At 33.6% G+C, this 13,792-nt stretch overlaps 2 protein-coding genes across 9 annotated transcripts in view; one reads left to right on the top strand and one right to left on the bottom strand.

The window, feature by feature from the left end:
* The first annotated feature begins 1,509 nt into the window (after positions 1–1,509).
* Positions 1,510–13,792, top strand: part of LOC124371808 (ribosome-binding protein 1) — an 80,029-nt gene continuing 67,746 nt past the window's right edge. For 5 of the 8 annotated variants that reach the window (XM_046830164.1, XM_046830186.1, XM_046830197.1 and 2 more), the window contains exon 1: positions 1,520–1,690. The gene's annotated coding sequence lies outside the window, so the exon portion shown is untranslated. Of the gene's footprint in view, positions 1,755–13,792 lie in introns of all 8 variants that reach the window. The other 3 variants (XM_046830169.1, XM_046830176.1, XM_046830194.1) reach the window with 3 other exon arrangements.
* LOC124353320 (tigger transposable element-derived protein 6-like) lies at positions 5,567–6,463 on the bottom strand. The gene has a single exon (XM_046803202.1). It carries the CDS (start codon positions 6,281–6,283, stop codon positions 5,567–5,569), a length of 717 nt encoding a protein of 238 aa, XP_046659158.1. The 5' UTR covers positions 6,284–6,463.

The raw sequence follows: 13,792 nt of genomic DNA on the forward strand, positions 1-13,792 counted from the left end.
GTTTGCAACACTGGTTTCGGTCACTATGTGCCGTTGAAACATGAAACAGAAACATTTCCCCGCCATCCCCTACGCTGCCACCTCCACTCTCATTCACGTGATCACTCGTACCACCCTGTCTCAACTCAAGTGTCATTTCCTCAGGTACAAACAAAGATATGGTTGATTTTGGTATCTTGAACAGGTAACTCAAGCTTGTGTATGAATCTCCGGTAGCTAAAAAGCGCAAGGTTACGGCTAGTTTTTCCGTTACGGAAATAGCCTTTCGGTAATTCGTATCCATTTTCGAAATTTTGTGACCAATCATTAAAGTTAGATAATCAAAATCCTCACTGGTCATTCTTACAAAGTTTTTAAAACTTCCGTCCGTTCTCAGTTCACCTGATATAGGGTCAACATCATCTCTATTTAAATCGTCCAACAGGTCGTTTCTACTGTACGTAGCTCTGGAATGCAGAGACGGCCTCACCCAGTATCGTCTCGGCCTACGTTGCTTTGACAACACGACACACGCCGCTGCGGCTAAAATGACATCCTCGACACTTGACATCCTGGGTAGGACTGATTCCAGTAACCAGAACATAGGCGAGTCATGATCAAGGTCAAAAGTGTTTCAAACATTTTCATGAAACATGGAAATAAAACCATGATATAAAAATTGCAAACTTTTATTTGAAACTACTATTTGCAACTGTTGTTTGTAGAGATTGCAAACTTCAGTGTAAACGCGGCTTTACAAGCACGGCTTGATAGCCACTGAACGGAACGGAGAAATGCCCTGATATCAAAATGGCCACGATAGTCCCCCCCTAGCGGCTACAGAGAGAAGATGTGTGATGCGTGACGTTCCGTCACGCGAAACGAATTTTTTCCGCCGTGCGAAACATACTCGTACATCCATAGCCCACCAAAAGAAGTATACACTTCAATAATACACTTTAAGCAGAGAGTTCAGATGACTTCTCATGCACGCAACGATGATTGATTTCAATGTGCCATTATTATTTCCTCTAATTACAAAACGTAGTACGGATAAAACATATTAATGCAAACAACAGCACCTTTTCCTCAACGGTAGAACTATGCCCTTCTTTTTATTGTACTACTATGTTTCTACAAGATGTCATTAAGTCATTACAAGGCCTTCTTGCCTTTCATTCAACGTCTTTTGTGGTAGTGAGTGTACATTTTTTTATTTGGTAACAATAAATATCTCACTATTCATCTAATTAAGTTTCAAATGGTTGTTGGAATAGTATATTTCATCAGTAAAAAATCGTCTAGTAAAGTTTCAGTAACTTATTCTCAATAAAAATAATTCATTCAATAAACATTTACAATTTCAATGTTGATTGAAAATAAACGCCAATTAAATTACTATTTCTATCTAACATGTTATGATTTGCATATGTAAAACTCCATGTACGTGACTTGTGTTTCGTTGTGACTTGTGTGTCTTTGAGAAGTTGTATTTTTTTCGTGAAATTCATAGGAATCGGAACGGAATGGTGTTCGGCTTGGTTTGGAATTACTCTGTGGCATTTCACTTCAGGAACCATACATACGTGGCGGTTTGGAAGTGTATGCTGTCGATCAAAATTATAATTAAATTTGTCGGGTGAACTGTATACAGTGAATCTTCTCGAATTAATTTGAATAGTTAATTGTGAGTGACACTACATTCCTTTGAGTAAGAGACAAAAATACAGTATTAAGTTTTGTGTCAAGTTAAGTAGGTAGTCGCAGTAGTCTGGGTTAGTCTTATAACATTTTGTTCTAACTGAAATATTAGATAATTTAAAGTGGGAAATTAAAAATTTGTGTTGTAGTTGTGTTTAGCGTTCTCTAAATAACATGACGCTTAATTTTGTATGAAAATAAAGTTTTATGATCATGATGTATAGGTAACTCTAAACTACAACATAAAGGCCCTAACATAAAATAGCCTCTAGGAGTACTTAAAAGATTATATTAATGTCTTATACTAATATAGCTAAATAATAATTATATCAAATGCTATAGAAATAAATCTAGTATTTTATATAGTCTATCACCATTCTCTTGATCCTTGACATCTCAATTCAGTGAGACCAGTTGATTGCATATATGGATTAAAATGATATTTATTACATATTGGCTGCTGTATAATAAGTAGCAAGCACCATAACCGAACCATTGATATTCATGATTATCCAAACTAACAAAACCGAAATGTCTGTATTACATTGATATTCATGATTATTCAAACTAACGAAACCTAAATGTCTGAATTACATTATTATTATATAATATGTTATATCTACAAAATATGTATTTATTACTTTGATATAGCCTTTTGATACTGGTTAATACAGGAAATTTTATTTCATTCAAGGTGAATACTTAGAGGTATCAGTGAGGTTAACAGTCAGAGTAGCCAATCAGCCATTCTTTTGTTACTTATGTGACACTTAGACACATTTATGGTTGAAATATAAATAAAGTAAATTATATAACATACATTTATCACAGTTCAGTGTATAGAAGGTGATTTAATTCAAAAGTATACAAAAATTGGGCACAAAAATTTTTTATTATTTTCCAAGCAATACATGTTTTTTATGGCTGTTACGTTTGTGACATGAAAGGCACTCATCCTTAGAGTGTTAGGTACATAATGGTAAAATTCTGTTAATTTTTCCTTCGATAAAATTTAAAATAAAATTAATTGCATTCCTAATTAATATTTTACGTACAACTCTTAATTAATCAATGTACCAACATGTTTTGAATACTTGTTAAAAATTATGATTTGTTGTTACGTATGTGACAGGTTGTTTGTTACGTATGTGACAAGTATAACTAGAGTACCAAGAACACTATTTATGATAAAAATAACAACTTATTCTATGTAAAAGTGATATCCTTACAACTGAACTGAACCAACAAAATAGGTAACTGTTATCAATTCACATAGAAAACGTTACAATAAAACTTAGGTACTAAATTCCCATATACTGTATATTAAGGCTCCTTATAACTATTTCTACAATATTAATTTTTAAATAAGTTGGGTACACTTTTGTTCTAAGTAAAACTAACAGAACATAGTCACACTTCTTTAACATGTACAGTTTTTGGAAACTGATAAAGTACACGAACTCAACGGTTTTAATTTTAGGTTGTTCCAACACCCGGATAATGTCTTTAGTAGCCACGAGCCTTTCATCATTTTCATCAATGATTTTAAACAGTGTAGTATCCTCCCATACTTTCTCAAGAAAGTGACTACAATATCTTCATTTACTTTGCTCTGGCAAACTGGTACGTAGCGAAATTCTTTCATTTTATTACTTAATAATTTCACTAATACAAAGTCACCAGGATTTGGGTGTAGGACATTTCTATCAGTGTTTGATAATGGGCTCTTCATCTGTCCTCCATCTGTGCATTTTCCAGTACTCTCATACTTATCATCATAAGATTCATCACTGTAAGCATCTTCATAGTGTAGCCGTCGTCGGGTTGACAGTTTTGTAGCGTCATATTCTTCATTCTTAATGTCAACTTTAAGCATGAGTGATTTTGATGTCCTGCTAATCAGTATCTTTGTGATCACTATATGCTTGAAAGTGGAGCATTGCTTGAATACCAGTTATTTGATGAATTTTTACTCCATCTCTCCTCAAGATGTTTTTCTATTATGATCTATTTCTTCCTTTGAAACAAATAATAGCCGAATTTCTTTGCATTTTTCCAATGTCACTCTGTAGAAAATCTTCTGGGGTATTAACAAAAGCTTTCCGACCCTTTAACTGCTCTCCATACAATCCTCTTTTACCATCCCTCCGATACCATCTACAGCCCTCCCCTTCCCATGGCTGGAAGCAAAAGAATTCCAGTTCATTGCAATACCAAAGTCTTCCTCTGCAAAACAAATATTTGACATAGTGTACCGGCTTTTAAATTGGCCAGCACAGTTATCAGAAAATATATGTAAATGTTTTTACTTCTGGAGCTATTTGATTAATTTCTTTACAAGAACTTTTATAAATGTCCAAACAGAGTTCTTACAATGCTTCAAATCATCACTAACACAAGCAAAACTATAAACTTTATCATTATGCCAACCTTTTATTTTTTGTACATAAATCAGTCTGGGAGGCTTTAAAATAAACAAATAAATAGATTAACTTGGTAGATAGGCTAGGTTAACTAACTTCCTAAGTTAATTCCTTCTTCAAATTGACAGTTTTTGTATCATAACTTAATGTGTCACATACGTAACATTTTGATGTGTCACATACGTAACACAGTTTACTTGCCAAAGAATAATATTTAAAATATAAAATAAAAAATATCATATTAACAATCATTAACTTGACCTTACTTTTACAAAATGTTATCCATGTCAACATTCTAGATGAGATGCAGTTTAAACTTTTTCATGTTTCTTGTTACGTATGTGACACTGTGACATACGTCAGAATTATTTGGAAATAAGGACTTGTTTACTTACCAAGTTTATTTAAATTCAGCTCAAGTTTATGTAAAAATGTCCAAGCTTCCTCTCTCTAACCTCAAATCTGAGAAACACTTATACACTAGGTAAAATCAGCTGTTTTAAAAAACTAGATTATTGTTATTAGTAGACTGTCTCATCAACAGGCAACTTTAACCTAGAATAAAAATAAATACATCTATAAATATACATCTTCTATTAAACTATTTTCTTTGGATTTGGTAAATTAAAGTATTTTACAACATAAATATGTCTTAAAAACTAACTTTAAATTTATTTCATTTTTTAATACTGAGGTGTCTGTTATAAAAGAATGGCTGCAATCAAGATTTTTTAACTATTCTGCTTATTGTGAATATATGGTTTTAAGAGGTGTAAATAACTATTTGTTTTAACTCTTTTAGTGCCGGAAGTTATAAAAAAGTGTTATAGTTCCCGAGATTTCTTTTACCAGTCAGTAATTTTTTATTGTTAACCTTGTTGTGTTAACAATAAAAACAAATAAAATCCATTTCACAATCCAGCAAAGTAATAGATTTAACAATACCATCTTTTAAAGCATTTTTTTTAAAGAAAATAACACTTCAACACATTAGGACATCTCTTGCGTCCTTTGATGTAAAATCTGGTTGATGACAAATGAGTTCTTCATCCATGTCGTCTTCTGCTTCTTCTGCTGTTTCTTGATCCCCTGTGATGGAAGATACGATTTCAGCATCAGTGAGCGTACAAATACAAATTGCAACGTCGTCATCGAAGTTGACAAACTCTTCGAAATCCAAGTGCACGTTTAAAGCGTCCCTCACTATTGGCCAACATCCTTCAATTGGTTCTGGTTGTTGAACTTCTGAATCATCCTCATCTTGGTTTTTGTCATGATCATTCACTTGAAAGCCGCTTTTCTTGAAACAGTTGACAATAGTTTTGTCTTCAACATTGTTCCATGCCTTTGTAACCACCCACATAGCATCTAACACACTAATTTTGGTTGGAGATTGGCATTCCAAGTCGTTCAAGAATTGACGGATAACCACCCTTCTGTACTTGGTTTGTATTATTCCTTGATCAAGTGGTTAGAGTATAGACGTTGTGTTTGGAGGCAGGAACTGAACTTTGATATTCGTTAGTACCGTAATATTTGCATGTGCAGTGCAGTTGTTGATAAATAAAAGAATGTGTTTCTTTTTCATTGGTTTGTTTCAGCCAGCCATCGAAGACCTCTCTGTTTATCCACACTTTATTATTAGCCTTAAAGTCTGTTGGTAAGGTCGATACGTTTTTGAAACATCTGGGCTTATTTGACTTCCCTATAACTAGAGGTTTCAGTTTATCTGTACCGGATGAGCTATTGCAGAGCAAGACTGTCAAACGATCTTGGCTGTTTTTGCCCCTGTTGCAAGGGTCTCTTTTAAACGTTAATGTTTTGTCCGGCAGGCACTTAAAAACAAGCCCTGTCTCATCAGCATTGTAGATATCATCTGCATTGTATCCACGTATCAAGTCTGGCAATTTAGCTTTCCAATCTTCGCAAGTTACAACATTCACGGCAACACTCTCGCCACAAATTTTTTTGAAACTTATTTCGTGCCTCTTTTTGAACCGATCCAACCAGCCATTACTGGCTCGAAAGTCTGCGTGCCCTAATTGTTCTGCAAACTGTTGAGGCTTTTCTTGGAGTATAGGACCTCCAACGGGTACATTTTTATCCCGGCACTGTTTTAACCACTTAATAATAGCTTCTTCGACATCCTGTAGCTCACCTTTCTTAGCCTTTTTGCACATTTTGGACAGTCCACCGTCAACTCTATACTTTTCTTTATTTTTTATTATTGTGGTTAATGTGGAGGGAGTGATGTCAAAGTTCTTGGCAATCTCTAATTTCTTCTTTTTGGGAGTTTCTTCTACAAATTGTATTACTTTACTTTTAAATTCTACTGTAAGCGATTTTCTACTGTGTTTTTGTGCCATAGTAAACACGAACACAAAATAAAAGAAACGATTACACAGAGAGTAAAATCACGTGGAATTTACTGTGTTTTTAACTGCCTTAATTAGTTACAACAGCACCGCCTGAAAACTGCTCGGCGATGTAAACAAACTGACTTGAAACAATACTAGCTGATCACGGTGTAATCAAACACAAAGTCAATGCTGCGCTGACTGACTGATGGTTGTAGAGGAAGAGGCGGGAAGCAGGTCCCATTGTTTTCATGTCTGGACTTGTCCGTGAGTTGCCACAATACTCGACAACGCTAAACCGAGGTTTGGAATGGAGAAATTCGTATTGCAGGGATTGCGTGCATTATATAGGGGTTTGCTACACACTCAATATTCCATACAGGGGTTTTAATTTATTTCCGCAAAACGTAAAAATTCGTTATATCGAGGATTAAAACCAAAATAAGTTCATTATCTAGGAATATTTTTTACATTGAGTCTTCTGGACGTTTTAAGTGGATTAAAAAAAAATTTGTTATATCGGAGAATTCTTCATATCGGGGATTGTTATATCGGGACTCCACTCTATTAAAAATGTAATAATATATATACTTTTATAAATAACCACTAGTTTGCTACAGATTTAGCTTTCACTGAACTTACTAACAAAAATAGCCCAAGGGCTGAGGGAAAAAACAGGTGAAAAAAGGTAATTTTTTTTTAAGTTATTGTATCAACTTCAATTTCTTTAATATTAAAATATATTACACAGCGAAAGTTTTTAATTAAATTTGATATGAAGATAGGTGTTGGATAACATAAATTTGAAGTAAATAAGTAATTCTCTGTCCCTATCATTATTTGAAATATATTATATCTCACCTTTACATTATTTTTACTCTTGAAATATAGTACAAAGTTAACGTTTTTAATCGAATTTTTTACGTTTACTAGAGGTGTTGGAAAACAAAATTATTTCTAAACTAAGTATGAGACATATCAATGCAAGCCTGGGTCGTGGCACAGTGTTGCCAGCTGTAACTGAAGAATAATTAGTGATGGGCTAATCAATTGAATTCAACAATCAAGCGATTGTTCACTTGTTTTCAAAATCACCTGAATTACTTAATTTGCCTAGATTGTTCCCATTACTAAAAATATCGGTTTCTGGGGTGCAGTGCACACCCTGCGAATAAATTGTTATTTAATGCACTGGATTTATTGTTTAATCTGTTGAGGAGTACTGACGGCTAACCGTCAACTACCTAGGTTCTACTAGAGTAAGCAACATTATCATTAACCCTCAAAGTGCTACTATCGCACTGTGCGATATGTTCGTTTTTTTTCATATCACAGACGAACGGTTTGCTCAATAACGACGTGGTTTATAAGACTACATGTAGGAATAAATTCCCTATCTAGTAACGTAATTAGAACTATGTAATTCAGAAGTTTACGAGGAAGAGTAAGAAGAATAGTCAGCTGATTACGATGCGCGTTTGTCTGTTACGGTCGTCTCGCGGCCGACGCTCTGTGACGTTGTTGTTGTTTTGCTTCGTTCTTTTGATTTGTAAGTGACTTATATTATTGTTTATTGAGTAATTATTTGTGCTATGAGTGAACTTAGTAATTCAAGTGCCATTAGGCGCTGTTTTGATGACGATTTGAGTGGAAATGATAGCGATGCAAGCAGCACCCCCACCAGAGAGTGACTCAGCCTAATTTTTTTTTAGTCTAATGTAAATATGTATATAAGCCATTTTTGTGTATTTTTAATACTTTATCTGTCATTTTTCTTACTTTTACTCATATCAGTAACTAAATATGTGTTTATTTTGAGGCAATAATCACTATTCAACTACTTACTGCCACTTGTTGATGTGGTAAACATTTTAGTAAAATGTTTGCGAAAAAACATTGTTTTGTTTTTTTACCAATTAGTATTGTGATATGTTGTGCAAAAGGTTAAGAAGTGATATTTCTCTTATTCAGCATTACATTTGGAACATTTTGCATATTTTTAGAACTAGTACTACTACATTTTGTAAAAACTATACGTCAAGGATTTTGAAAAATAAAAATATAAAAAACTACACAATCGGTTAGCAGTACCAGATTTTTTTATGATAAAAGATAAGCATTTTTATTTTTACTTGATCTTATAGAACATATGTTTGTGAAAAAAAAAACCATATGTAATACATGCAATTTGAACATATATTTGTATATAAAAAGTTGTTTATAAAAAGAAGTGTCATATGCTCGAAAATGGCCTAGCACTTTGAAGTGGTTTAGTCATCACTTGGAGGGTTAATGTACTCCAGAGAATAAATAACACTTTATAGCTATATTTATTCAAAATGTATTGGAATATTATAAAAGACCTAAATAAGTTCTTATTTGCATCTATGAATTCAAAGCTGTACTTTTTTTAGAATTTTGGCAAAGCATGATAATTTCTGAGCCACAAAAATTTACAGTAAGGAGAGCACTCATAAAAGAAGGGTTTTGATTGCATGTACCTTAATGAGATCATTTTAGTACAGATAAATACTCATTTTATCAAAGTATTCACAAAATATTCACTCCAGTACAATAACTGAGAATAGTCTAAAAATGAGTTGGTGCATAAAATGACTGGACAATTTGGTGACAAATCTGTGATTATATTATATTCTGTCACTAGGAGTCGGCATCTTACACAATAATTACATTGGCCGCTTCCCAGGGAAAATAATACGTAAGAACGCCACTAGAGAACGTAAATAGCCGTAATATTGAATATTTAAAGAAGGTCATGACAGACGGTTGAAACTGTCATTACTCTTTTGGGATTAAACAGCTATAACCATCGGTACTATTCTGGAGTCACTTTGAGATAGTCCTCAACTGGTTAAACTTCCAACGAAGACAGGTTGTTTGTAATAACTTACAAAACAAAAATAAAATGTGTGGGTAGTGGCATTTCAAACTAAAAACACTAAAAAATTATAGAAAATTTGTAACCCATTGGCCTACAACTACGAGTTATCTTGTAGTATGGAAAAAGGACCCATATGTACAACTTCGAATTATCTCGTAGTTGTGTGATACGTTAATAAAATCCAATATATATCATTAATACAAACAAACACATAAAAATTAATGTTTGTCTGTTAATCTACATTACTTTATCTATTAAAAAAAGGTTTTGTAAACGAAATAAATTATGTCATTGATGAGAACAATAAAGTATAAACAATGCAACAGCTGAGAGCAGCGGACAGCTGTGTTGCCATCTACGTCGCAATTCAGTAGCTCTAGTTGCCGGTTCGCGCTAACAAGGTTATGTTATTGTTTACGTTCATTTTATTTTGAGTTTCAAAATGAGTCAAAAACGTATAAGAAGTGATTTTGAGATTAATAATGTTTTGTTTGAAAGTGAATTAGAAGATAGTGAATTTGAGGAAAGTGAAGAATCTATTGTTATTGAAAGGCGTAAACGTGACATTGATTGTGAATCAGATTCTAGTAATGAAAATATTTGTGATGCGAAAAATTATGCAAAATTAACATTTGTGCCCTATTTTTGCATAAAGTATGTTTAGTTTATAAAATAAATTAGTTTTAACCCTTTGAGCCCCGGACCTAAAAATATAGTTTGTGCAAATTTTTACCAAGTCTAGTTTTGCAAATAACTGTCTAAAAACCCCAAGGCCTTTTCAGTGATTTTGTACGATTTCATTTGAAAAATCATACTATCACTAATATACTAGCTAATGGCTTAAATAATACCATCTACGCTTGTCTTTGTAAATTGGCTGCTGCCGTTGGAAATAAATAAATAAATAAATAAATACATTAAAATGTTTGGAATAAGGTACTTTACAAATAAAAAAATTCAATAAGGGCTAAAAAAATTTTATGTACTTTTATATATGTAAAATAACGCATATGTGCAAACTAAAAAAAAAGAAAAAGTTACATTTAACATTTTTTTAGAAATAAAACAAGGAACAATTAACCTGTGGGATATAATTTTATTGCAAACATACAAAAAATCTTCAGCAGATTAGTTCAGTAATAAATATTTTAAATGACACAAAACCTGTGACGTACTAGGCCTAGGTTGTGTAACATTATTCTGAGCTGATGTAGATGGTATCTCAGAAGTCTTTAGCACTAAATAGGCCTACATTTCTACCATTGTCACTATCATATTTAGGATCATACGTCGGATCAAGGTCACTATCATCGTCAAATATATCAGATAATACCGAATCGTCATCTGAAAAGTCAATATCCAATTGTCTGTCAACTTCACTTGAATGTTCTGCTAGGTTTGAGTCACCCATTATTTACAAAATAAAACAATATTTCATACTGAAAGTACCGAAACAATAATATAACTGTCTACTCACACAAATGTAACGAACATCAAAATAAACACAGACGTGGAACAACACAACACAGTCTACTAAACTAAACAATTACACAGCAGATGCAGATGTTGTTCTTAGTAATAGCTGATCTTCTTACTCTTTCTATAGGAGTAGTGTAAATATTATTTAGTAACCTTTGACCATGCAATCATATTGTATATGTATGAAAATAACATTATAAGTTCTAAAACCACTGGTGTCACTAAAATTAAACACTTAAGAGCCATTTATAATACCTTATATCATGCTGACGACATATCGTCAGCTGGGGTTTCTCACACTATTTTTACCGCCGGAATATCGTCGGCCTGGGGTTTTTAGACAGTGAAATTTACTGACGATATACCGGCGGCTGGGGCTCAAAGAGTTAAAAGGACATAAATAATTTTCAATGTAGAAAAAAATATTTGCTTTGAAAATTTATGTTTCAAAATATATAATTGTAAAATTGTTTATTAAAAATTTAAAAAAGCTTTTTTCTTAAATAATTTGTAAAGGAGTCTATATAAAAGTCAGTGTAAATCTGAACAATTTAGTAAAAGTTTTATGTAAATATGTTAATATTTACTATTTGTACGGTTAACCATCTAAAACACTACAATTTGTGTAATATTTGCTGGCCTAACAGGGCCCAGCACCGACAGATATGGGAGGTATGGCAATATGTGCAATAATAATTAATGTAGAATAAATGTTGAGTGGAAATGAAACAGGATTAAGTACTGAGATCATTATTCCTAGATAATAAAGAAATAATACTGTTTAATATTGTTACTACCCATATTTTTACTTAAAAACTGTCAGGTAAGTAATTTTGTTTCAGTGATAAAAACCCCATTTTAAAATTGTTACTTAAAAAAATGTTAAATGTAACACTTTTGAAACAAGAAGTATGTCCCAAAACTTTGTTGTGAAAAGTGTGCTAATTAACATAGATCAAACCATAAAATGGATTATGTGAAGAATTAATATAAGGATTTGTTAATAAACTTCAATTTATTAGAGTTAAGGCAATATAAAACTAGGTTATAATAATAAGTGTTTTATTTTATTCTATAAAATTAAAAAGTATAAAAAAGGACCAATTACAATGCTTTTAGTAATTTCAAGTATATAATGAGCATTGTTAAAAAATAGTAGTACAAAGTTAAAACACCTAATCAGCCAACTCTGTAAAAATATTTGTCTCTTCATTCAAAAGTGGTATCATCTTCTTGAGTTCTTTCTTCTCCTTTTTCATATTATTTAAAAATTCATTGGCGTTAGATGTAGGCGTTAGATCTTTTAGTTTTACTCCTTTTTTTTCAAAATGTTTGTTTGTATAAAGTAAAACCAATCTCTGTGTCACTCAATTTCGAAAAATCTCGTGTACATCTCTAACAGCACAGCTAGCAACACTACATAACCTCCAAACATTTTTAAAATATGCTTGGCACTCAGCCCGGATTTTAATACTCAGCAAATTAACTCATGACCGTTCTTGTCTCTACTATTTGAACCTCTTAGGACTATTATTTACTGATAGCACATAATTTAGTGTATCAGGCTTTGGCATTTTTTTTATCCTGAGGTAAAAAGACGGTTAGTCCTCACGCTTTAGACCTAAAAAGGACCTTTGCGCCTCCCTTACTTATATTTTTGTCCTCAGAATCTGAGGCTTTTACAGAAACCGATCAGATTTGAGGGCTCCTGCTGTTTGATGTCCTTGGGGCTGAGAAGATATGCTCTCAGGAATCTTTTTCGAATTTTTTATATGGCAGGACAATTTAACCAAATATGCTCCGCTGATTCCCCCTCTTCTCCGCAGTCTACATTCGTCAGTCTGGCTCACCCTCATAAGATGTTTCCTTAGGGGGCCATGTCCTGTCAACATCCCTAGTATCAGTCTTATATCCTTCTTACTCTGATCTAGGAGAGCTGCCCACCCTCTAGCAATAGGAGAGATAAACCTTTTACATTGTCTTAATCCTGAGGCTCTACTCCAATTAATGTTTCTTATCCTCTTTTCCCAATCTTTTACAAGAGCTTTGCTGTTGGAGAAAGCTATCCCGCAACCTGGCTCACGCCCCACCATTATGGACTCCACTCCCTTTTTGGCGAGGATGCCTGCTTTTTCTTTTCCATGAATGCTCTCATGGTTCGGCACCCAACCAAGTATTACTCTGTTATTCATAACCAGCTCAGCTAGAGCATTCTTACATTCCCAGACTGCTTTCGAATCAAACGAATAGGTATCAAGTGTCTTTAGTGCAGCCTGGCTATCAAATAGTATAAAGTATTTTGCTCCTTTTTTCCTCATTTGCATGAGTCTTCTGGCACATGATTCTATTGTGATGACTTCAGCTTGGAAGACGTGGCATTTTTTCCCCAGGGGCACTGCTAGGGCACTTTTTAACTCCTGGTCCATATATTCCGTGTCTCGCCCTAGAGGCAAGGCGTGAACCATCTGTGTAAAACTTCAGGACTCCTTTTGTAGATTAGGCCTCCTTTTTAATCCATTTCTCTCTTCCATCGATAGAGACAGTATATGGTTTTTCAAAGGAGTACGAGGTCTGTCCGAAAAGTATCCGACCGCCGACCAGCATTCATAGCCATTCAGCATCAGAGACGATTACTATGATACGGAAAGTTTATGGTGACGTGTCCATGGGCGATACACAAATAAAAGAGTGGTTTAGGCGGTTTAAAAATGGCTGCATATCAGTGGAGAGTGATGACCGATCTGGCTGGCCAGAATCGCTGAAAATGTTGAACGTGTTCGTGCAGCAATTAATGAAAACCGTCGATTGACTGTCCGAGAGCTGGAAGAAGATTTAGGAATACCAAAATCATCAGTTTGTAACATTTTACACGAAGATTTAAAAATGAACCATGTTTCGGCAAAATTTGTTCCTTGGCTGCTGACAGAAGACCAAAAGAACTGTCGACTTGA

The sequence above is a fragment of the Homalodisca vitripennis genome, chromosome 1, assembly GCF_021130785.1.
Source record: "Homalodisca vitripennis isolate AUS2020 chromosome 1, UT_GWSS_2.1, whole genome shotgun sequence".
NCBI classification, from domain to species: Eukaryota; Metazoa; Arthropoda; class Insecta; order Hemiptera; family Cicadellidae; genus Homalodisca; species Homalodisca vitripennis.

Coding starts and splice junctions, on each gene's coding strand:
- LOC124353320 (XM_046803202.1), bottom strand. CDS start 6,283: ATGTGCAAAAAGGCTAAGAAAGGTGAGCTACAGGATGTCGAAGAAGCT.